We start from the raw sequence: 26282 nt of genomic DNA, 5'->3' as shown, positions 1-26282 counted from the left end.
AACAAAATGTAGGCTCAAGGCGCTGTAACAACATTACAAACACAGACACGACAGCTAAAATGACAGTTAATCTAAAAATGTTTTAAACTGATAGGATTAATGTTCTTCTTCAAGGTGGTGTAGCATGTTGTCTGTCTGAGATCTGAGGTCTGAGTTCCAAACCTTTTGTCCGTGAACTGAAAAAGCCCGCAGACCGTAGCTTTTGATGGAGAAACGTGGCACTACTAAAAGTTATATATATATTATACTATTATATTACTTTGGACGTTATAAAATAAACCATGGTCGTGAAAAAAAAACTTCCTCCAATTGGAGATGTTATAAAATAAACCATGGTCGTGAAAAGAAAACTTCCTCCAATTGGAGATGTTATAAAATAAACCATGGTCGTGAAAAGAAAACTTCCTCCAATTGGAGATGTTATAAAATAAACCATGGTCGTGAAAAGAAAACTTCCTCCAATTGGAGATGTTATAAAATAAACCATGGTCGTGAAAAGAAAACTTCCTCCAATTGGAGATGTTATAAAATAAACCATGGTCGTGAAAAGAAAACTTCCTCCAATTGGAGATGTTATAAAATAAACCATGGTCGTGAAAAGAAAACTTCCTCCAATTGGAGATGTTATAAAATAAACCATGGTCGTGAAAAGAAAACTTCCTCCAATTGGAGATGTTATAAAATAAACCATGGTCGTGAAAAGAAAACTTCCTCCAATTGGAGATGTTATAAAATAAACCATGGTCGTGAAAAGAAAACTTCCTCCAATTGGAGATGTTATAAAATAAACCATGGTCGTGAAAAGAAAACTTCCTCCAATTGGAGATGTTATAAAATAAACCATGGTCGTGAAAAGAAAACTTCGATGTTAATTCAATTGAAAGGTGGTGACTTACACCTATGTTCTCAAAATATTGTTCATGTTCTAGCAATCCAAGAAATGGGAGTAGGAGTTGTCTGGTAAAATCTCTTTAACATTTCCCCCTTTAATAATACTTTTATTAGGCTGCAAACTCCTTATGGGTACTGGGTGGTCGGACATTGATCTAGAAAACGGCTAATTAACAATATCACCGTTGGTTTGACCTCATTAAATATAATTTTTGGTTTTATAATTTGTGTTATATAAAAAGAGCATGCATTCCCCCCCCCCATAATTCTATACCAAAAGAAACGTTTTCTAATTACAAACACAAATATTATTAAGTTTTATCATCACAGGGTAGACTGTACAAATGTGATCAATGAACCATTCTGTCAGAACGTGGGAAATAATTACGGAGTTAAAAAGAGTTATATCGATGTTAAATAAGACAATTACCTTCCATTGACTTTCCATTATAATCTTCATTGAACATGTAGCCAATAGATTTCCCTGCTTCGATTAGTTTGTGGACCAAAGGTTGGCTGTTGACATGATTGACTGCTAACTCTCCCCCTTGGCCGTGATACACTGTAAATAGAAAGCCTGGATGTTGATCTAGTTATTAAACCCTTGTATTGGACTTCTATTACAGATAATAATGTGTTAAAATAGTGTCGATTCTAAAAATTAACGATAATTGCAGATATTTTTTTTTTCACATGACTAGGCCAACCCATTTGTGACCTGCATATTTTGTCACAACTAATGTAGACAAAGCCGTTGACCGACGTCGGACGGCGGGGGAGGGGGGGTATGTACATTTTCTTTGTTTTTTTTCGTTTTCTGCCTCTGTCGTAGGCAAGTGATTTTTTTTTTTGAGCCTCGCGTCATTCGTAAAAGCTCTCATGCCTCAGAGGACAATGGCTGTTACTTTTCTCTATGCCAGTGAGGACAATGGCTGTTACTTTTCTCTCTGCCTGAGGACAATGGCTGCTACTTTTCTCTATGCCAGTGAGGACAATGGCTGTTACTTTTCTCTATGCCAGTGAGGACAATGGCTGTTACTTTTCTCTATGCCAGTGAGGACAATGGCTGCTACTTTTCTCTATGCCAGTGAGGACAATGGCTGCTACTTCCCTCTATGCCAGTGAGGACAATGGCTGCTACTTCGCTCTATGCCAGTGAGGACAATGGCTGCTACTTCCCTCTATGCCAGTGAGGACAATGGCTGCTACTTCTCTCTATGCCAATGAGGACAAAATGGTACCTGAGTTAATCTTTATAGTGCTTCAGTAGTCCTTGAGAGGGCCCCCAATTAAGTGTTCGAATTTTCATTTAAATTAAGTATTAAATATTACGCCATTATCTCATGCAAGATGTCGAATGTCAAAATGCAGTGACCCCTAAAAATGTCAAAGCCCTCCCCCCCCCCGGGCCCCATATCTTTCTTATACTTTGAATTGAAGAGAAAGTACTCTCGTCATACTACTGGTCTAGGTATCCCTCAGGGTTTAGCTGTACATATAAGAAAACAATTTGGTCATCCTACACTTTGTATGTCTCAGAGCATCCCTCTCTCTCATTGGCCTCTTTTCTTTGTCTAGAACCTACACACTTCCGGTCCTTGGCGCTTACGTTCCAACTGATATACACAAGTAAACAACATAGATTATACACAAGTAAACAACATAGATTATACACAAGTAAACAACATAGATTATACACAAGTAAACAACATAGATTATACACAAGTAAACAACATAGATTATACACAAGTAAACAACATAGATTATACACAAGTAAACAACATAGATTATACACAAGTAAACAACATAGATTATACACAAGTAAACAACATAGATTATACACAAGTAAACAACATAGATTATACACAAGTAAACAACATAGATTATACACAAGTAAACAACATAGATTATACACACATCTTTAAAGCTCAGCAAAAAGATCACATTTGGTATGACGTCATCCCCCAGGCAGAATTGCTTGTCCGACCCAGCGCAGCTGTCGATTGGTTACTAATGCTTCTATACTGTCCAAACCGGACTCCAGAGAGCAGATGATTGTATATCACTAGATTGCGAAGGCTTTGCAATACATGTGTGGATTATCAGAGATATTATAGATATAGAGAACAAGTTCTTGCAATGTAAATATTCAAAGTGTGTTATTTGATTAGGTTATGGTGGCTAAAGAGTAAGGCCTTTAACTTCCAAACAGGTGTCAATAGATCGAGTTTGACTGAAAACTAGGATTTTGATTTTTAAGATATATAGGACGTCCTGAGGCCAACCAACTTGAACGACTACATGACATTATCTGCAGGAAAATAACGGCGGTTGGGCGTTAGTGCTGGCCACTAGACACCCTCGTTAACCATTAGCCACGGACAAGATGACCTTTACACTATCTCCCCTATAGATTGTAAGGTCTGAAAGTGATACATTACTTTTTGATTGTTTCGTTACTTAATCACGAAAATTTAAGCATTTGATGAAAATGAAAGGAACTTGAAACTAGATTATCAGTAAAATAGTTATTCAATATTTAGGTGATTTTGAAAGTAAATTTTTGGAGAATAATTCTTTAAGGTAATTTTCATGGTTTTCAAAGAAATTACATTTTTTAATTTCATTTTCATAGCAATTTTTGAAGTGATAGAATTAAAATAATTATTTGAGCGATATAAAAACCTGAATCTTTGAGATTGGAGATCTGAATGTCTTCCGACTTTTTAAAGTACTGCAGGACATGTCTGTAATCCCATTGGGCATTTCCCAGGTATTTGGCCCACCTGTCGTAGTCGTGCCTGGAACCTCGGACATACTGCATTGTACCAATGCTTCCAGAACCGCCTAGAACTCTTCCTTGTGTCCAGAGAGACCGCTGCAAAATAAAAGGGTCTTGCCATTAGTTGAACTGGATCATTCATTAGAAGATAAAACAAATTTGGAACCTCATTACACTGGATTAACCGAAAAAAATTATCAAAAGTTCCTAATGTGAGACACGATTCCTTTACAGCAGGGGTGGGCAAACTTTTTGTATCTAGGGCCGCATTAAAACAATTTTGGAATTGGGGGGCTCATATATATATATATATATACATATATATATATGTACTTACAACTTGAAAAATACACTAGATTACTGTTTAATGTCTTTTAATTCATATTTATACTGTATTATACATTCACTTTTTTTTTTTTCACACTCCCAATTGAGAAATTACAACAAGAGTTAGAAATTTCTAAAATAAATTTTACATTTAAAAAAAAAAATTGCTATTGTCTTTGTACGTCACAACATTTCACCACAAATGCTACAATCGTACTTAATGTGAAATATTGAACTGTTTACACTCGTGCGTAATGTTCCAGAACTGTGAAACTAGCTAACTAATTGTTATCTTTGTGATTGATGTCAAATTACTGGCGGGAACTTCTATTTCATGACGTAATGTACATGGATCTGATGGTATGGAAAACTGAAAAATTTGCTTTTATAAATGCCACACTTGCCACTCTAAATAAGTCTTGTACTATTAAACATTTCACTATAATAGTTTCACCTTCAGCAAAGGCAAATGACAAAGCCTGTTTGTACTTGCTTGCCTATAGAAACTGGAACGCCTTGTTTGAAAAGATTTAACATGCACTTACATTTCATTTGCAGTTTACCCATGCAAAACACAAAATCTAGTCTTCCACTCTTCATTAGAAATATTAGTAACAAATTCACAGTCAATGTCCTTCAAGGAACATAAAAATTTCTTTCTGAGATTTAATGTTCTTCTCAGTTCCTTGCTCATGCTGGGCCAGCGTATACATCGGAATATTTGTTGCTAAATCTTAAAGTATTTTTCGAAACTGCATGTAGCTAAGACCTCTAGCTTTTATAACTTTATTGATAGTGCTACGCATGTCAAGAAAATATTTTATGCAGCTTTGTGCAAAATGTCCTGTTTAGAGTTTATGGTAGGGATATTCTTAAAAACAAAACAAAACAAAAAAAACACACACTATTTTTCTCAGTTAAACATTAAACTCCATCAGTTGTTACACTTGCCATACCCAACATTCAACATTGAATAAAAAACATACCAGACATTGTGTCTTTGACAGTGTGTATTGAAGTAAAGCCAATAATAATAATCTTTTGTATAGCTGAACAAGGGAAACCCATATACTTAGCATGGTCAGTGCGGTAGGATTAAATCTGGAGAAAGGATATCTGGTAGAAAGGATCTCTGGAAGCAGGGATCTGTGGCAGCAGGGATCTCTGGCAGAAGGTTTGATTTGATTTGATTTGTTGATTTGAGGCACATCGGCACAATTTAGGCCATGTCGTGCCTGCAGTCCCTCAAGGACCACTCTCTCTCTAAACAACAAGGGCCAGATTCTATACAGTCATATAATTAAAATCAAGGTCTATTCACAGTTAAAATAGTAAAGGTAGTAAAAATTTAAATATTTGGTAAAAATCTAATGTAAATAGTGCATGTTCACAAATTCAGAAATCAGATCTTCGTAGATAGCCCCACTTCCCGAATAAAGCCTAGTACCTTCCCAGGGTCGACATTATTAAGTAGTGTTTTTAGATTAGTGGCTCTAAAATATTTCGCCCTGACATCCTGGTATCTGGGGCAATCAACGAGGATATGTTCCACGGTGAGGCGAGAGTCACAGTACTCGCAAAGTGGGGGCTCCTCTCTCTTCAGTACAAAAGAGTGCGTGATGTAGGTGTGGCTGGCAGAAGGGATCTCTGGCAAAAGGGATCTCTGGCAGAAGGGATCTCTGGCAGAAGGGATCTCTGGCAGAAGGGATCTCTGGCAGAAGGGATCTCTGGCAGAAGGGATCTCTGGCAGAAGGGATCTCTGGCAGAAGGGATCTCTGGCAAAAGGGATCTCTGGCAGAAGGGATCTCTGGCAGAAGAAATCTCTGGCAGAAGGGATCTCTGCCAGAGGGAATCTATGGCAGAAGTAATGTCTGGAGAAGTGATGTTCGGGAGAAGTGATATCTGGCAGAAGTAATGTCTGGAGAATTGATGTTCGGGAGAAGTGATATCTGGCAGAAGTGATATCAGCTAAAGAATATCTGGAAGGTTTCCTTGCGGCCTTTAAGAGCTCAGCAAATATAACTCAGCTTCAATCAGTATTCTAACTCAAGTTTATTTGTTTGTTTTACATGTTTCGGATGCCCTTTCAGAGTTGAAGATATTTTACTTCCTAGAACAAACCTCCCGCAGGACGACGGGGGATGGGAGCGGGTAGGGTTAAACCCTGGACCATCGATAAATTCGAACGACAGTCTTGCTTGCAAACCGCAATACCCCTTGAAAGGTAATACTTTTCAATTATTTTCAATTATTTATTAGTAGTTTTCAAACGTGATTATTTAAGAGTCTGTTGAAAAAACACATTGCGCAAGGCACGAATCAAGTCTTCCTATTGGGAATGAGAAATCACGGTACGAGCGCGTCTCTGACAGTTGGATGACACGTGATTTTGAGCTGACTACAAGAACGTCGATTCGGAAGAATGGGTGTGGGGGGGGGGAGTTAGGATATAAGACGATCTCGTTTGAAATTAGGCTAAATGAAAGGATCGGCAAATGTTTACTATAAAAACAAAACATAAAAGATACACATCTAAAAAATAGAAGTCCATATTTCTTCCACGTATAAATTGAAAATATTTGTTAAAAATAAATTTTGCTATTATTTAAAAAACAACATTTTGACCAATTGATCCTCCTAGCCAATCTTTTCAAATACATCTCTACCTTGACCAATTGATCCTCTTAGCCCATCTTTTCAAATACATCTCTACCTTGACCAATTGATCCTCCTAGCCCATCTTTTCAAATACATCTCTACCTTGACCAATTGATCCTCCTAGCCCATCTTTTCAAATACATCTCTACCTTGACCCTTTAATCGTTCTGGCCCCTATTTTACAATTCCTCTTGACCACTAAAAACTAATAATGTAATGAATATGTTTAAAATGAGTTAAATGTTTTAAAAGAATTTAGATTCTCCCTGCTCTCCTCAACTCTCGCCCACATTGATATTTTTAAAATGGAAAATAATTTCTATTAAAACGCAGAAGCAGCTTCCAAACATCTTACACACTCACCTTGTTCTGAAGACCTGACATTGTGGTGCTAGATCTTTCTGTCCAATACTCCCAATCCAAACTTGTCTTCCAGAGCAAGCCAGCTAGGGCTGGAGTGATGATAAATGCTCTATCAAGGTCCTCGGGGCCACTCTCCAACAACAGCACTGTTACATTGGGGTTTTCAGACAAGCGGCCAGCCAGCACGCATCCTGCTGTGCCACCACCGACTAGTATAGGAAAGACCAACACAATTATTTCAATTTCACTTTTAAAAAATCACCGATAACTAAGTGATTCTTCCTCTGCTGATAGGGGTGTAACAAAGTGGGTTTAATTTTTAGTATTCTGAGATTGTTACTATGTTTGCCCTCCAAGTGGGCATATTCTGATTTGTTTTCACCCAGTTGTTGATGTCGCAAAGACATTCTTTCAGCGATAGAAAGACATCAAAGAATGGACAAGCCTGTCAGTAAATACAATTCTATTCAAGGCAAAGGCCAGAGAGGAATAAAGAAAGGCGGTTGACAGATCTTGTGTTGTGCAACAGACTGGAATAGATGAAAGTGTTACTGTCGATCTTGCAAAGCTTCGTGTGAAAGGCCTGCTGCTCTCCTGACCTCTATCTCGTGGAAAGCCCTGAGGCATTTGATGTCAACAAGTCAATAAAGGAATCTACTGCTGAGAACTGCGGATGTCCAGGCACTCTGGTCTTGGCGGGCTTTCTTCACCAGTAAGTCGTTTAGAAAATTTTTAAAATTATTGAAGAATTCATTCTCTTTCTACAAAATACAAATTAAAATTTAAAAAGCCACAAATCAATTCAGTTTAATGGGGTCAAATCAACGATAACATCGTCAATTAGAAGAGAAAGAGTTAATCCTATTACAATCTTTATCAAAACTGTTCCCAAGAATGTCTGGCCCCAAACAAAGTACTCGGACATGTTTTTCGGTAAAAGCGTGACCAACAATTCTTTAATCATTATTTTTCAACTTAGCCTACAATTATTTCTGAGTACCATTAAGGCCGGCCATAGGCATATGGAAACTAGGCAGCCGCCAAGTGCTTCCGATTGTTAGAGGCCTCGCACAGGACTAAATTTTTGTTTAGAGAAGAACTAGCTAATCTTGTGTCCAATGTTAATTCTGGAGTACACTCCCCTGACTAGGTTTTAAATAAATTGCTTAATTTTTTTTTTCGATGTTTATTTTTTTATAGTTCTATTATAATTGGTGCCAACAAATTTACTGCCCCTAGGGCCTTCAATTATTTTAGGCCGGCCCTGGTACCAGCACTGACTGCTGTAATATTTTCTATTGAGTGTTGACAGAATTAAAGTGATGAGGTTATATTTAACCTTAGTGTACTTGTGTATATTAAGATAGTCAAATTAATATCACAATTGGTCAGGTTAGTTTGATTTAAAGAAATCATCTCAGTACATACCAATAATATAATCATAGATGTCTCTCAGTCTTTGTATCTGTATAGATCGCCTCGTCGATCTCAACACATCATCAAAAAAATATTTCACCAAAATCGAGGCAATGACAACAGAAGCGAACCTTATCGGTGTAAGCATCTTTGTTTTCCCTGCTCTGTTGTAGCCAGTAGATGGTCGTGTGTCATGGACCACTGTCTACACATCGCGTACTGAAAGACACGAATTCGTAAGCAAGAGTTCACGTGGATTTCACTTTTCAAAGTCCAGAGATGGATGGACAGAGCAAGCGTTATAAAATATCTGAATATTTCGCCTACGTTTCTCTTACCTGGCTTACAGGCCAATACAGCAGGTGTAATAAGAAGGTTATGATGTGACCAGGGCCGCATTGAAACTTGATAGGGCTCTAAGCTATTTGGGAAATGGGACCCCTTGTAAAAAGCTATTTTTTTTTTTGCCCTTTCTTCAAAATGGTTTAACATATCCCTGGAACTATTGGGGCCCCAAAGGAAGTGGGGGGGGGATGGCTCGAAACTATAGCTTATGTTGCCTGTAGGTATATCCAGCACAGAGGAGCAACCCCGCTCATAATTTTAGCACCTAAATATTTCTACTGCAGGTTCATCTATTAGCAATTGCGCATTCTTCATGAATTTTATGTGTCTATGCATGTCTGCCTGTGTCGCGCTGTGTCTGTGTGTGGGTGTGTATATAGCTCATTGTGTTTTGTGTCACAATGTATTTGTGTGTCTGTGAATGTATTTCGTCTTTTAATAATGTGTGTGTGTTTGTTAGTATTTATAATCGTGTATGTGTAGTCATCATCTGCCTTTGTGTATCTAAATATTATATTCATAACAAACGAATATTCACATTTGACTAGAAAAACACCTTTAGTAAAATCACTAAATTTAGAAAGCCTTCAGGACAGAAGACTCAGAAGTAAAGTATGCATTAAACACTGAACCATAATCTTGAAATACAAAAAAAAAAATATTCAGAAAGACTCAAAGTTGTAGGCACATTCCTCGTTCCATATTCTAGGACAAATTTGTACAAGTGCTCCTTCTTCCCTAGTGCTATTATAGAATCTCCTGAAATTGCATATTATGCGAAAAAGTTTTGTGAATCTCGGGAAATTATGAGTATTCAGGAGATTCGAATAATTTCAGGAGATTTTCAGGACATTTTGGTATGTTTTGCAATTTTAGGAGATTTTACAGGAGCACCAGGAAAATCACGAGGATACGGAAACCCTGTTATAAGTTAAAATGATTTAATTTAATAATTTACACTAGGAATCCTATCAGAGTCAACAGACTCACTACTGCTCAGTAGGTAGAGTTCATAAGTGTTCATTGAGCTATGGCTTTAGCATAAGAAAGACAGGGTTTAGTATGATCTCTCTCCAGGTTCCTATGGTCAATAGAATTGCCACTAAGTTATTTTTGATCGTATTTTTACAAAGCTTATATCAACTTACTCTGTCTGTTTGTTTGTCTGGTTAAAAGTGCTTGTTATTTCTCCCACACCCAATCTCGGATTAAGCTGAAATTTTGAAAATAACTAAATACCAATAGTTTTTTTTTTAATTAAATTGATTCTTGTTTTGTCAGGTTTAAGAAATAATTGTGCAAAATTTTAACTTGATCCGACATTGGGTGTGGGAGAAATAACGTGTATACACTTTTTACCAGACAGTTAAAGTAAGTTAATATAAGCTTTGTAAAGAAGATCAATGTACGCATTACACTATTGTTAAATTTAAAGCTCAATTTCTTTTATTTTGTTGGCGACACTAAGGCTCAATTAAAAGTCCTTGACATTTGTTAGTTTATCCTGAAAATCTTCATATATATCTTTCTACAATGGTTTTAACACAACAAGATATAATAAATCTAAAAAAAGCTTTATATTTTTTTTTTTTATTTAATTTATTTTCTAAATGGTGAAAGATGAGAAATGATATAAATATTACATGGTAGAGAAGTCTTATTAAACAAGACAAAATCTAACTGTATTGTCCTTATGTTAGTTGCTGATGTTGCGTTGGTTCAAATTTGTCAGCGTTGTTAAATGTTCATCGGTCCCAGGTGTGGTCTTCCACGAATAATATCAGCTGCCTTCTCAGCAATCATGATTGTGGGTGCGTATGTGTCTCCGGAGATAATCCAGGGCATGATTGAGGCGTCCACCACACGCAGGTTTGATATGCCTTTTACCCTATATCAACAGAGACAGTAAGCAGAAAATAAATGTTTTATAAAAGTGTACATGAATAATGATTATTAGCGATTACTATTCAAGAACTAGGGCCTTATTATGTAGTTAAGTGGCATAAAGGGTATGGCGATCTAAATGAGAATCTTGAGTTTAAATCACAATGTAGACTAGTACTTTTTAAACAAGAAACCGTAAACCATATCCTCTTTGAATGCCCCTTCCTAATCCATCCTAGGCAGACCCTACTACCACTACTGCATAACATTATCAACATCCTGTAAAGCAGTGCGGAAAAACTGAAGACAACATCCATTTATCATACCATGGCGCAATCTGAGCTCACAGCTCAGCAGCAAAAAGCTGACTAGAAGAAGAAGAAGAAACAAGATTTAACGGATTTATGTTTGTCCGGCACCTAAAGACTGCCCAGAAGTCTATCCCAGATTGACCTCCGCAAGTCCACAAATGAGATTTGACAAGAGCGCAATATAATTTATCTTATATTACTCTAATAAGACAATAATGTAGTAATATCACATTATCACAGATAATTTCTCCAACACATACTTTCTCCTACACATACTTTCTCCAACACATACTTTCTCCAACACATATTTTCTACTACATATACTTTCTCCTACACATACTTTCTCCTACACATACTTTCTCCAACACATACTTTCTCAAACACATATTTTCTCCTACACATACTTTCTCCAACACATACTTTCTCCAACACATATTTTCTACTACATATACTTTCTCCTACACATACTTTCTCCTACACATACTTTCTCCAACATATACTTTCTCCAGCACATATTTTCTCCTACACATACTTTCTCCAAAACATATTTTCTCCAACACATATTTTCTCCAACACATATTTTCTCCAACACATATTTTCTCCAAAACATATTTTCTCCAACACATATTTTCTCCTACACATATTTTCTCCTACACATACTTTCTCCAAAACATATTTTCTGCAACACATATTTTCTCCAACACATATTTTCTCCAACACATATTTTCTCCTACACATACTTTCTCCTACACATACTTTCTCCTACACATACTTATTAGAACTTATCTCCGTTCTCCCTATTCGTTTCCACAAGGCTTTAGTTCAAGAAAATTTGTTTCCCCTTGTTTGTGTCAAGCCTACTTTGCTGTTTTGATTTTCCATTTGGAGCAGGAGAGCTTTTGTTTACCGTACGTCTATTAATATCTTTTATATTGAAACCTAAAGTGTTTTTAATAGTTTACCTTAAATGTCCATCCACAACTGCAGTGGGATCATTCTCAGACCCCATCTTACAAGTTCCGCTATAGTGAAAGGAAGAAATCGGTCTGTGTCTCACTAAACACTGCCAATATTCATGGGATTTGAACCTGAATGCTTCACACGCGCTGGCTGCTGTTTTCTCAGTGAGCTCCGCCCCGATGCTCTGTAATGTCTCTGTGCTAACAAATTTCTCACACTCCTGTACACCTGTTTAAAGTTGAACAATAATATAGATGTCCTTTTAACGCTTTGAGATTTTTCGAATTTGGAATAGGGAAAGCAAATGTTCCACCCGCCCCCTTATATTTCCCAAATTAAATAGAAAAGGTATGTAAAATGTTTTAGATGTTTCGGATGTTCCTTCAGGATTGAAGGTTGAAAGACAAGGAAATAAATATGTCGATTTGTTTTTGAATGTATGTCCACGTGTGTATGTGTGATATTTTCTTTGAACAAAAGTTAATATTTTAAATACAAAACTTCGTTTTCGAGTCAAAATCTTTTTTCGTTTATACATCTCAACGTTGCAGACGGACAGTCAACACACACACAAAATACGCCTTTTTCCTAAACTGGGCCTCTAAAAGTAGTAAACGCGATGTCATTCCAATATTATTTCCAGCGTAAATTCACAACTACCTCTACAAAAGCTATGTGCGAGTTTAAATAAACAACGATATATTGATTGAAAAACCGAGGCGGCTTAACGAGAGTTTAATACTTCTAACACCAGATTACCTCTTATCATCAGCTCTACATCCTCCTGTTTGTCTAGGTACTTCATCTCAATCAGTGGCGGGTCATAGGGATCGGAGGATCTTAAACTTATTTTCCCCCGGGTCTCAGGTCTGAGCAGGGTCGGGAGACACAAGAAACCGAAACTTGCGTCCTCTCTACCAATCATATGCTCTTTCACCTGCAAGAAACACAGCGAATATCCGTTCAGAAAACGTAACAATATTTGAGCAATACTCTACTTTATTATTTCTTTCTGTATTAAAACAACAACTTATAGCACAACGATTTGATTGTCTCTCAGTACCGCTTGTAGAGATATGATTAGCAAGCAATTTTTATTTCAAACAAAATTTAAGAATGTTACTATTCAAGAGTTATGCCCCATTTTCTATGTAAGTAATTTCCTTCACCTCTTTCGACATTATTAAAAGGTTGGCGTTATACTAAACATCATTCTTAAAATTTGCAGCACGTACCTGGTGTTTGACCTTGATTTTATTAAATAACGTAGTTTCCCTTTCAGACCTTGCGATCTATAGGGTAGATGATGTAAAGGTCATCTCTGTGGCCCACGGTTAACGAGGGTGTCAAATGGCCAGCACAACGACCAACCAACTTTATTTTTCCCTAACTAATATAAGGTATTCATTATAACTAGGTGGACTCAGAGGCGCCCAAAGATCTCTAAATTTTAACATCCCAGTCTTCAACAGGATTTGAACTCCGATTTCGAAGCCAAGCACTCCTCCGATCTTATTAACGATACTGATTGTTTCTTTGCCGTTACGCCCCTACCTGCTTCCCAAAATACGGCGCCCCTTATGCACAGCCCTTTAACCAACACCGCAAAATAACACAATATAATAATACCTTGTCCCAGTCTGTCTTAACAGGCAATACTTTGTTCTTGACGCCAATTAATTATTTAATTATTGTAATTATTTAAAACCCAGAACCAAAGCATATATCTCCCCAACTTACGTCATCTGTATAGCCGTACGGTTGATCATCAGACGAGGGGAGATAACTTGAGAAATGGATCTGTAAATCTGGCCAATCTAGCTCCCTTGTTTCCTTGGTGGTACTTTTGAATGCTACAGTTTCCGCCTGGAAGGCTGAACTCAATGGACCTGGGTGTTCAAAACAGAGAATTAAGCTTCCTAAATTTTTGAAACACAGCATCTAGTGCTCACCTGGCACGTCTTTTTTTGTTGAATTTAAAGCCAGGTTTTTAACAATTTAAAATTCAAAAGTTATTGGCACTTTAGCGACTTTCTATTTGTACCTGAACCAAGAATCTTGTACTGAAGGTAAGCCCAAACACTTTCCAATCTCCTGAGCGATGACTTCATTGAAAATTGAACTTTTGCACCAATATCAAACTGGACATGGTCCTGGAGGTTTTCCCCGACCGGTAGATCATTGTGGACAGGTATCTAGATTGAATAAAGTGTGATTTTGTGAGAATTATTTTTTAGTTATTTATTACATATACCACAATATTTTCACATTTGTTATTGTTTTATACAAATGAGGGAAAAAAAGTTTTAATGTTAAAATAAGAGTCAGAAGGAATTATAACCATAACATTGTTTCGTTATTCTTTCCTTGTGGCTTCTTTTCTCAAACCGGAACAATGCAAGATCTAAACATTTATACATTCACTTTAGAACTCTACAACAGATAATACTACCTACCCCAAGACTGGTCAGATGTTTCCTTGGACCAACGCCAGATAACATGAGTAGCTGAGGAGATCCAATGGCCCCAGCCGATAAAATGACATCTTTACTGGCGAAGATAATTTCTTTTTGACCATTTCTGACCACAGCGACACCTTTAGCCTGTTTGTTCTCTATGATCACCTGTGGAAAGGATAGGTGAATCAGAATAGCAAATAAAAGTTTGGCACTTGACTTGGTATAAAAAAAATACTAACCTCGAGATAAACCGGAAGGGATTATATACGCTTTAAAAATTGGCAATTTAGTTTATAATCTTATAGTAGAAGAATAATACTTTGAAGTCGAAATGTTCTATTTTTATTTTTATTTCGTTCAACATGGGCCTCTCTAATTACAAAGCTTACATCAACTTACTCTGTCTGTCTGTCTGTTACACATTTAGAGCACGTTATTTCTCCCACATCCCATTATCGAATCAAATTGAAACATGCAAAATTATTCATTATTCCTAATGACACATGAAGCAATTAAACAAAATAACAAATGAGTTAAGCAAATATTGGTAATTAATTAATTGTGTTTCATATCAAAAAAGGAAATAATTCTTACAGTATTATGTGATATGATTGTTAATGTTGAGTTTTTCTCCTTAATGTCAAATATTATTAAAATGTTGGTGATTTTATATAAACATATATATATTGCAGGTTTTTTTAATTGTAACCTTCTTACAGTTTTCTCTTCCACAGTAACTCTTGATGTGTTTTTAGAGGCTCTTACAGCTTTCTAACATCTTTTGATTTTACCACAAATCACATATCACAAATCGTCTGTGTTTAATTATTTTAATCTCAACTTATATCACAACAAAACAACACCTTGATCACGTGAGCATTCACTGCCACGTGCATGTTTGCCCTGTCCCATGCTGTGTGGATGAAAGCTTTGCTGGTGGACCATCTGCGTGAGTGTCGGGAGGTCACCTGAGAGACTGAGATACCTACGTAAGGAACAATAGATATTTAGATTTTATAGTTGGTTTCACATTTAAAGCATGAAACATAATCATTTTTTTTACAGACATGTCATTATTTTTTGGGTTAGTTAATTAAAGTTAGCAATTTAATTCAAAGTAGCACTGAAGAGGTGGACTAACAACTGGAACATTCATTGACTTCTATCAATATGCAGTCATCATAAGGTTATATATATATATATATATATATATATATATATATATATATATATACAAAGAGCAATTAGAAAAAAAATGTTTTCTGTAATACAAGTTCAAACCATTATATTTATTTTGTATATAGAAAACTTCGTTACCAGCTTAAGCAATAAAGCGTGCAACTGGATTCATGATTTGAACGACCTGTGACCTGACAACCAGCAATTGGTCTAAACAGCCCACAGGTTGTGACGTCGCAGGTCAGTATCCAGGCCTTCTATAACAATTGGTCTCGATCTGAACGTCTAACGAATAGCCTGCCGCCACTGGGGAGATTAAACGATTTCGTAATCTGTACAGGATATAACTCCTTCGTGGTCGAAGTTGATCACGTTTCTTACTTCCTGTCAATTAAAAGATGGCCATGGAGTCTAACCCTCGCTTTAAATAGCTGGCCACATACATGGCATGAGTTGGTTGAATCTTCTTCAGCTTTGCCTGCTTCTTTTTGCAGCTTTTTGTTTTAAAGATCTACTTTCTTTTATGACGGCTAATCTTATTTATTTATATATTTATATCCGACACTCGCATCATGTGGAGCGATCAAGAGTTAGTGTTTCTCAGCCGTGCATGTCAATCTCAAACTCTTTGAAGGTAGAAGCAGGTTAGCTTTTTGATGTTGGGAGAATAAAAAGTCCAGGACTCAAGCATATCAAAGTGAAGAGAGAACTACAACAGACTTTCATTATTTTGTATATATATTCCGAGTTCTGCCCTTTGCATTGCCAACTCTTCATCGCTCCTCACGATGTTTGCATTGCTTGTTCTTGAAGTCTGCCAGAAAGCAGCCCTGGCACGTACCACTAGGTTGACATCTGCTGATTTGGTACTTTTCCAAATAGACTAATTGTTGTTACGTTTGCTACTTTCTTGACATATTTATTTAAACTGCTTTTATATGAAGTACATCTTTCATGCTTACAGTATGCTCAGTCTCTGTGGTTGACCGGTGGCGGGGGAGGTAACATGGACAAGTTTCCAACCCTACCTTAAGGCGCTAAGCTAACACAACTATGCTCAAATCTGGATTCGAACTTGATCCACTAAGTAGCCAAGTCGGTTTTGGCCTCTCAGCCACACATCTTACATGATTACGTAATGTTTGCCTTGTACTGCATTAAGTCATCAAGTCGCTAATGTTTGCCTTGTACTGCATAAAGTCATCAAGTCGCTAATGTTTGCCTTGTACTGCATTAAGTCATCAAGTCGCTAATGTTTGCCTTGTACTGCATTAATTCAATCAAGTCGCTAATGTTTGCCTTGTACTGCATTAAGTCATCAAGTCGGTAATGTTTGCCTTGTACTGCATTAAGTCATCAAGTCGCTAATGTTTGCCTTGTACTGCATTAAGTCATCAAGTCGCTAATGTTTGCCTTGTACTGCATTAAGTCATCAAGTCGCTAATGTTTGCCTTGTACTGCATTAAGTCATCAAGTCGCTAATGTTTGCCTTGTACTGCATTAAGTCATCAAGTCGCTAATGTTTGCCTTGTACTGCATTAAGTCATCAAGTCGCTAATGTTTGCCTTGTACTGCATTAAGTCATCAAGTCGCTAATGTTTGCCTTGTACTGCATTAAGTCATCAAGTCGCTAATGTTTGCCTTGTACTGCATTAAGTCATCAAGTCGCTAATGTTTGCCTTGTACTGCATTAAGTCATCAAGTCGCTAATGTTTGCCTTGTACTGCATTAAGTCATCAAGTCGCTAATGTTTGCCTTGTACTGCATTAAGTCATCAAGTCGCTAATGTTTGCCTTGTACTGCATTAAGTCATCAAGTCGCTAATGTTTGCCTTGTACTGCATTAATTCAATCAAGTCGCTAATGTTTGCCTTGTACTGCATTAAGTCATCAAGTCGCTAATGTTTGCCTTGTCCTGCATTAAGTCATCAAGTCGCTAATGTTTGCCTTGTACTGCATTAAGTCATCAAGTCGCTAATGTTTGCCTTGTACTGCATTAAGTCATCAAGTCGCTAATGTTTGCCTTGTACTGCATTAATTCAATCAAGTCGCTAATGTTTGCCTTGTACTGCATTAAGTCATCAAGTCGCTAATGTTTGCCTTGTCCTGCATTAAGTCATCAAGTCGCTAATGTTTGCCTTGTACTGCATTAAGTCATCAAGTCGCTAATGTTCTCGACGTTTTAAACGCTTATTCTAGCTCTCTGTTCGACTCAGCCCGGAAGTATTGTTTTGTTACCTTCTTGTGTTTTTCCATTGTAATCTAAATTGTGTGGATAGCCAAGTCTTTCGCCGGCTTCTATCAGCTTCATGGCAACTGTTTCCGCGTTGGTTTGGTGTACAGGTAACTCTCCTCCAGTGGCATGGTATTCTGAAACGAGAATAGATCTGAAGTTTTGACTCTCGTTTGGTTAGGAAATTTGAGGATAAAAATAAAACAGTCTTTGAATTCTGTGTCTGTGTGTGATAGAGAGAGAGAGAGAGAGAGAGCGTGAGAAAAGAATTACAAGAGAGAGAGAGAGAGCGAGAGAGAGAAGAGATTAGAAAAGAGATAAGAAAAGAGAACGACAGAGAAAAGAGATTAATAAGCACTGAGTGAGAGAGACAGAAAAGAGATTATCTAAGAAATGGAGTGGGAGGGGGAGAGAACAAATATTTACGTACAAGAAAAAAGATTATTAAAGAGAGAGAAGAGGTTACGAAAGAGAGAGAAGAGGTTATGAAAGAGAGAAAGAGAGAGAAGAAGAAATTACGAAAAAGAAAGAGAAAGAAAAGAGATGTCGAAAGAAAGAGTGTGAGAAAAAGAGAGAGAGAGAGAGAGAGAGAGTAAGAACAAGAGAAAGAGAGCACAAGAGAGAGAGACCTGATTAGTCAGTAAAATAGAATAAAATAGGTGAGCTACCAGATGCCTTCAACTGTTTGATCTGCATATCTTCAGACTTCTTGAAGTAAGGCAGCACATGTCTGTAGTCCCACTGGTCAGTTTTCAGGTATTTGGCCCACCTATCATAGTCATGCCTGGAGCCTCGTACATATTGCATGCCATTAATACTGCCAGAACCACCAAGCACTCGTCCACTCGCCCAATAGGACCGCTGAAATTAGACCAATGGAACATTGCATTAGACCAAATACCATTGCATTAGACCAAATACCATTGCATTAGACCAAATAACATTGCATTAGACCAAATACCATTGCATTAGACCAAATAACATTGCATTAGACCAAATACCATTGCATTAGACCAAATAACATTGCATTAGACCAAATAACATTGCATTAGACCAAATAACATTGCATTAGACCAATGGAACATTGCATTAGACCAATGGAACATTGCATTAGACCAATGGAACATTGCATTAGACCAATGGAACAGCTGCTTGGGCACGTTCTCTATGTCGTACATTGGGAATTAAGAAAATAAGTCAAGTTCCCCATTCAGATCTTGCAAGCTATAGGGCTGATTATGTTAAGGTCATCTGTTTCTTTGGCTAACGGTTAACGAGCAGAGTGCCATGTGGCCAACCGCCTTTACTTTCCCCAACTAAAGTCAGAAATTCAGGTGCAACCTGAAAATACCTAATTTAAAATACCAGTCTTAAAAGGAATTCGAACCCAGGATCCTAAGTTTCGGAAGGCCAGCGCTCCGCTTAACTACTCAACCACCGCGCGCCCCACAATGTTATTAAGAACAAAATAATCGCTTTATAGGTTGTTTAAAAAAGGTATTCTCAATACTCAAAAGGTCAGATTAGGCCTGGATTTCAAAATGATGTAAAAATTGGCATCAGATGCCCAAATTTAACTTAGAGTTGTGGAAATCGATGTAAGCGGATTCCTGAGACGGTTTCCAGTCCATAAACTGATTTCCTTGATTCTGAATCACAAGCAGGCATGCATTACAAGGAGCAGCACTGCGCTAGGCAGAGCAACACTGTTGACTCAAGGCGCTTTAATAATAATAATAACAATATTTAAATCTATAGAGCGCTGTTAACAAACAAAATGTATGCTCCAGGCGCTGTGATAACATTATAAACATAAACACTTGACCTAAAATGACAAAGTAAATCTAATCCTATTAAACTAAAATAGAGAAATATTATTTAGTAGGTCTGACATGAAGATGGAGTATGGTGGATGAGTGGTAAAATGCTTGGCTTCCAAACAGAGAAGGTCTCGGGTTCAAATGTCGATGAAGGCAGGCATTTTAAACTTAGGGATATTTAGAACGCCTCTAAGTACATTCAGTCTTAATGACAGTGGCGTAGCTAGGGTGGTGCGAGGGAGGTCCAAATTTGAAAATCCACCCGGGCTCCGACTCGAGGAAGGCTCCCAAAAAATTGTCCGAATTTCGTTTTTACATTATATATTAAATATTACGCCGTTATCTCATGTCATGATGTCGAATCTCAAAATGCAGGGACCCCTAAAAAGGTGAAGCCCCACTGGCTACGACACTGCTTAGTGAGTACCTGACGTTAATTTGAGAAAGTAAAGTCTGTTGGCCGTTGTTCTGGTCACATAGCTCCCTAGTTAACAGTCCGGCATAGAAACATATAATCTTTACATCATTTGCCCTATATATCGCAATGTCTGAAAGGTGGACTTTTAAAATAAGTATCTAATATTTTCTAATTTATTTTCATTTGTCATATACATATATAAAATCTAATATATAAAATGCACAGGTCTAATATCTGTTCAAACAATAAACAAAACACCACAGCTTCTCACCCCATCAACTAGCCCTTTGAGATACGTTTCTTGAGGCTCAGTATGATAGCCCCAGTCCTTGTCGCTTTTGAGAAGTCTGTCCGCCATGCCGGGTGTGGAAATGATTTCATCTCCTCTGTCGTCCGGACCAGCTTCCAGCAGCAGTACCTTGACCTCGCGATCCTCCGACAGACGGCCAGCTAGCACACACCCTGCTGTCCCACCGCCAACTGTTGGTAAAACATACCATAGTCTGTTGATCAAACATAGCGGGCGCTAATCATGACAGGAATAAATCAAACTAGGTCTACAGTTACCGTTACTAGTGAAGTTTAGGATTGATTTAAAATAATTGGTGATAAGGATCTATGGGGGAAAACTATAAATAGTTCGCTATTTTGGGGCACCTGGTGTACAGAATTTAGGAAGTGATGTGTGTGTGATCTATTTCTTTATTTCATATTTATTTGCAGTTATTTTGCACTGTAGAAATTTCTTTGTGTATTTTCTTGAAGTGGGCGCATGGTGGAAGAGTGGTAAAGCTCTTGGAGTTTGAATCCTAGTGATAACTGGTATTTTGAACCTTATGTTTTTTAGGGCGTCTCTTAGTCCACCCAACTCAAACGGTTACTTCAGAGGTTCTTAAACTTTCTTGACCGGGGAGACCCTTTCATTAAATCAAAACTGGTCCACTGGTAAATAGAATAAAGACAATTTTAAAATGTATTGTATAGTTTCACTTTTATACAGTATAAAAATAAAAAAAAAACAAGCCTAACAAACATATGTAATGACTAGATAGTAAGACGCGTAGAGGTTATGTTTAATTGGGTATTTCCTTAGTGACGCGACAGTACATTAAAAAGTTAGAACAAAAACAGGTTAGCGACGAATAGCGGACGAGAGACGAAGAGACGGCTTGTAGTGAATCTTGACGACGTGGACTTTGCCCTTATTTCTGTAATAAAGTGTTATGTATTTTAAAAGGCTGGATTATTTTCTTATATATTGTTCATTTTGTTGGTGAGTGGTAATTTAAGAACTCGAAAAGAAAAGGTAAACATTTAAAAACACAGGCTTAATTTTTACTTGATGGTGAAACAAAAAAATAAACTTGAGGCTGTCCATCTACAATATTAAGTATTTCCTATTTCTCGTATAGCGTGAATATGATTTCGTCCTTCGTGAGAATAACAAACAAACTTGTGTCTATTTATTGATATAAGTTTTATTCAAGTTTATTTACAAAGAAGTTTGACATATTTACTTCAAGTTCTATATTAAGAATATAATAGAACTACACCAGTTTAGTTGTACTAGATGTTTGAAGCTAGAAATCAAAGACGGCTATGTGGATGTTAGAAATATGCCCGAGAATGCAAAAGCTCTGTTCAACAAGTTTCTTTTGAAGAGCTTTGAAGATTCCTGTTCATGAATAAAGTTGACTAAAAAAGGTTTTCTTTCAGCTATTTTTAAACGAGTTTATTATTTATGTACCAGAAAATATGAAGGACTGAATTCGACTGAGTGATTGTATGCAACAGTAGTAAATAACAGAGTGAAAGAAGGACATTTTCACACTTTAGACAAATGCCTCCTACTATGATGATACGACTCCAAAATAGGGTATATATGCTCTTTTACCTGAAGTCTGGTAACCTTACATTAGCGGCAAATTTCTTTAATTTGTGGTGGTGTTTTCACTGCTGGCTGTTTTGAAATTTAACGCTATAACAGATGTGATGTTTTGAAATGCTCGTGACCATCTTCTAGTCCACATGTGAATATTAAAAGTTGTAATGACATCAACCAATAGCAGAAATCAATGTGATTTCAATATGGTCACAATATGGACTGATATCAAAAACTGATTCAGAATATTATGTCAATTAGACTATAAGAAGAGAGACAGTGAGAGAAAGCAAAACTGAGAGAGAGAGAGAGAGAGAGAGAGAGAGAGAGAGAGAAAGAAATGAAAGAAACATGACTTCATCTACCTCTTTTTATCAGATTCTCCAACCCAGCTGAACCCTCTTATCAACCATATCCTCTCAACTCAACACTTTATCAGCCAAATCAGCCCAGCTCAACTATCCTATCAAACAAAACAGCCCAGCTCAACTCTCTGGTTAACCCTAAACTGTTAAACTTCAAAAATTTAAAAAATGAAGAAGAAACCTATTAATGCTACAAAACGAGATTGGAGAATACCAAGAATGAACTCATATTTATAATGTGTATATTCGAATGTCTCTTATTAGCCAACTCGACGTGTAGTCCCACACAATTCGATGTGTAGTCCCACACAATGTGTGATCAACAAACTGAACTCACGCTATCTATCCCCATAGCCCTCACCCCTCCCCCACCTCGCTAATGCCGCTCGCTCACACCTTCCGTGCATAGTTTAAGATAAATATTTTAAAAAATATGAGCAGGTGAAAATTGATCAAAGACTGGACAGATTTTAAAACATTTTTACTTCACAACACAGCAAATAACACCAGACTGAAAGATACAGTTCTGAATGAAGAGCATTGCGAAACGTGTACACACGATGATTAATCTCGATAAAATGCCACGCCCTGATAAGAAGTGATGCACTCTCTAATTCCATTTTTATGCAAATACATCAAAGTTATTGTAACTACATACACACGTAAATATAATATATCTTATTATTTACAATGCCCCACGCTAATCAGGTGACTGCTACAACAGCTACCATAGGATGGTATAAGATAATATAAGTAATTTTCCTACCTATGATGTAATCGTAGGATGAGTTCAACTTCAGGCTGGCAGGCAGAACCTTAGAAGGCAACTCTGATTCCATAATTAAAAGCTTGATCATAATCGCGGTAAATATTATCAGTGCAGTCCAGAATATAACATACATTTTTAACAAGGAGGAAATGTAACAAATTGTAACGGCACTCGCGAGCGAGAAGCAACGTAAAGCCTACAGCCGACTCTAGGGCCCTAATGGAAATACCAACACACACTCACGGTCGTTCTGTTTACATCGATAGTGACTAACCGTTTTTTTTAGCCAGTTGTTCCCCTTTTAGTGAAGGTAAATAAAAAAGAGTAACCTATCTTTATAGGTGTAAGGGAGACTATTTAAGGAAAGTAAATTGAGAGTTATACATATACTTGGAGACTTCGTTTACTATGACCTATTTTCACCACTAGAGCCGAAGTTTTGATTTGAAAAGCGAAAAAAAAGAAAAAGAAAAAAAACACTGCTACCTTTTTGTTTTTAAAGGCAGTTTGTGTATAGGGAGGGGAAGGTTGTGATGAAAACCGGAAGCAGAAGTGTAGAGAACGGCAAGTATTTCATGTCAGCTGGGGTCCTACACATGTGACGTTTAGCTCAATGTTGTGTGATCTTGTGAGAAGATGCATGGGGCTATTCAGTTCAGTGGGTGAAAGAGAATCTAGATCTCTTGAAACAGAAATGTTTAAATATTGTCTCTACCATCTCCACTAACAACACTACCGTAAGGCGTCTCTAAATCTTGACCAACATTTTCGTAGTTGCTTGTTATTTTATGGGACCGTGATGAGTTATATGAAAACTGCCATTTATAACTAGTTGGCTACTCAGAAGCAAGGCCGGCCCTAACAACTGCGGGGCCCTATGTAAAACGAATTGCGCGGGGCCCAGTCTGGGTAGCGATAGGCATAATGTAAAAATTAAGATTGACAATTTTGTGTATTTGTCAGAAGATTTTTATGAGTTTTCAGGAGAGTTTAATAATTTCAGGAGTTTTCCAGGAGGCCATGGAAAGCTTGTTATTATTTATAAGTTATAATGGTTTAATTAAAAAATGTACACCTAGAATTGGCCTATGAAAGTGCGGGGCCCACTGCAGGTTGCAGTGGTATAAGGTTAGACAGAATAGAATTCCAACTTCTTCTGCCTTACGGCTAAAACCAATCACTGAAAAGACTTCCGGAGTTAACCGTTAAAACAATCAGGAGCCGGTGACCTTTAAGCAGCTTTAAGGCACACAGTGCTATATCCTGACAGAGCATGTGACGCTGAGGATCCTTAACTGTATCAGCTCCTCTCTATTTAGGACACACATTGCTGCGTAGAGAGGAGTGAACCTTTGCGAGCGACAACGTGACGTCAGACCTGAGACATGGCAAGGAGCTGTTACTCTAAACTATCTAAACTATATAGTCATAATCTAGAATTCCTATATCTTACTTTGCGTTTAGTCTTAAACTTCCTAGAGAAATAGGATCAGGAGTCAAATCTAAGGCTAACAATAATATTGTTAATAACATATTGCTGTTCACTACAGATCCGCCTTTTAATTTGATTCTAATCTAGATCTAGATTCTAAATGTCGTCTAGATATGTTAGGTACATCTAAATCTAGAACTAGTGTAGGTTAAAAGATTTAGATCTAGCTGTAGAAGATGGAATCATGAATACAGATGATTAATAACAGGAAAGTAGCCTATTCTAAATGAATAATATTGTTGCCTCTAAGTCAAGATCTAAACTTAATTATAGCCAGCTTGCAGTATTTCATTCAATTAGTTAAGTGATAAATAGAAAGTATATTTTTAAATGAGCCATTTATCTTTTTTCCATTTTGACCAGGTATTGTTAAGCTATACAGGTAACAGGCAATAAATGCACATACTGGCAACAGATCCACATACTGACAACAGATCCACATACTGACAACAGATCCACAGACAGGCAAAAGATCCACATACAGGCAACAGATTCACATACAGGCAAAAGATCCACATACAGGCAACAGATTCACATAAAAGCATGAGATTTACGTATTTGCAACAGATCCATATATAGGCAACAGATGTACGTAATGGCAACAGATCCACATATAGGCAACAGATGTACGTAATGGCAACAGATCCACATACAGGCAACAGATCCACATACAGGCAACATATTCACATATAGGCAAGAGATCTACGTACTTGCAACGGATCCACATATAGACAACAGATGTATGTATTGGCAACAGATACACATACAGACAACAGATCCACATACACGCACAAGATCCACATACAGGCAACAGATCTACATATATGCAACAGATGTACGTACTGCCAACAGATGTATGTACAGGCAACAGACCCACATACAGGCAACACCTTGTAGCCATCTAGTGTGCTTTGAGAGAGTTTTGATATTATTTAGCTCTAGGTAGTTCTTGCAGAAAGTATAAGAAATATCTAGTAACTAGTTACATGTACTCAGTAAACAGCTCTTAAACACATTATTGATGTCATGATAATCTTATACTTGAAGACCAATCTTCGTAGTCTTCTTGAAAAGGCTTAACCACGTCACCGCGTTAACGTGTATGACTGGCAGGAGTAAAATTAACAATGTAATCACTAGTTAAAAGTTGCAATAGTTGCATGGTGCCTGAGTAGCAAATCGCCTTGCCTCCGAACCGAGGGGTGTCGAGTTCAAATCCTGGTGAAGACTTGAATTTCGAATTTCGACAATTTTTCAGTGCACTCCTTAGTCGACCTAACTATAATGGGTAACTGATATAAGTTGATAAGAAGTAAAGACGGTTGGTTTCCTTACTAAATACTTCGGTCCTAGCGAAACAACGATGGCGCTCTTGTGGCGATAATCTCGGCAGCGGTAGTCGAAGATAGTTATTAAGCAAAGGAGACAAACGGGTGAAAATGTTTGTAGAAAGAGACGTACAAGTTAAATAGAAACAAGTTCATTGCACAGACGGGAATGTAAATGAAATCCTTTCAGCCTTTCAATATTAACCCATTATCCTGGGGTGGGCGGGGTGCATTTTGGTTTTGGATATTTGCGCGGCTAATAGGTGTAGAGAAAGAATATGAAAGGGTCTCTTCTGGGTTGATTGGCCTTTGGTCTCGTTCAGTAGCCAAAGTGTTTTAGGTTTAGCTCTCCTGGGAAAAAATGGTGATACAAATTTGCATCTGTTTGAAATCCCTTCAGT

At 37.3% G+C, this 26282-nt stretch overlaps 2 protein-coding genes across 3 annotated transcripts in view; both read right to left on the bottom strand.

Moving 5' to 3' along the window:
• The window catches only part of LOC129926709 (alcohol dehydrogenase [acceptor]-like), a 36646-nt gene extending 27988 nt beyond the window's left edge, over positions 1–8658 (bottom strand). Inside the window, exons 1-4 of the mRNA XM_056032378.1 lie at positions 8450–8658; positions 7022–7230; positions 3577–3769; positions 1322–1453 (exon numbers count right to left, since the gene is read on the bottom strand). Coding sequence (XP_055888353.1) covers positions 1322–1453; positions 3577–3769; positions 7022–7230; positions 8450–8585 — 670 coding nt within the window. The 5' untranslated portion in view covers positions 8586–8658. The remainder of the gene's footprint in view (positions 1–1321; positions 1454–3576; positions 3770–7021; positions 7231–8449) is intronic.
• A 1743-nt stretch (positions 8659–10401) lies between these two features.
• LOC106056442 (glucose dehydrogenase [FAD, quinone]-like) lies at positions 10402–23326 on the bottom strand. 2 transcript variants are annotated; one of them, XM_013213186.2, is made up of 11 exons: positions 23059–23326; positions 20317–20525; positions 18476–18668; positions 17813–17944; positions 15260–15381; positions 14394–14561; positions 13982–14132; positions 13678–13826; positions 12697–12874; positions 11940–12165; positions 10402–10670 (listed from the first exon to the last, which is right to left on the bottom strand). In XM_013213186.2, the coding sequence occupies exons 1-11, from the start codon at positions 23192–23194 to the stop codon at positions 10520–10522; spliced, it is 1815 nt and encodes a 604-aa protein (XP_013068640.2). In that variant the 5' UTR covers positions 23195–23326; the 3' UTR covers positions 10402–10519. The 2 variants fall into 2 exon arrangements, with proteins under 2 accessions (XP_013068640.2, XP_055888352.1); XM_056032377.1 differs by having other exon boundaries at positions 20317–20548; positions 23059–23325.
• Positions 23327–26282: the final 2956 nt, after the last annotated feature.

The sequence above is a fragment of the Biomphalaria glabrata genome, chromosome 6, assembly GCF_947242115.1.
Source record: "Biomphalaria glabrata chromosome 6, xgBioGlab47.1, whole genome shotgun sequence".
NCBI classification, from domain to species: Eukaryota; Metazoa; Mollusca; class Gastropoda; family Planorbidae; genus Biomphalaria; species Biomphalaria glabrata.
Note: the sequence above shows the minus strand (reverse complement) of the source record. Positions and strands in the feature narration are given on the sequence as shown.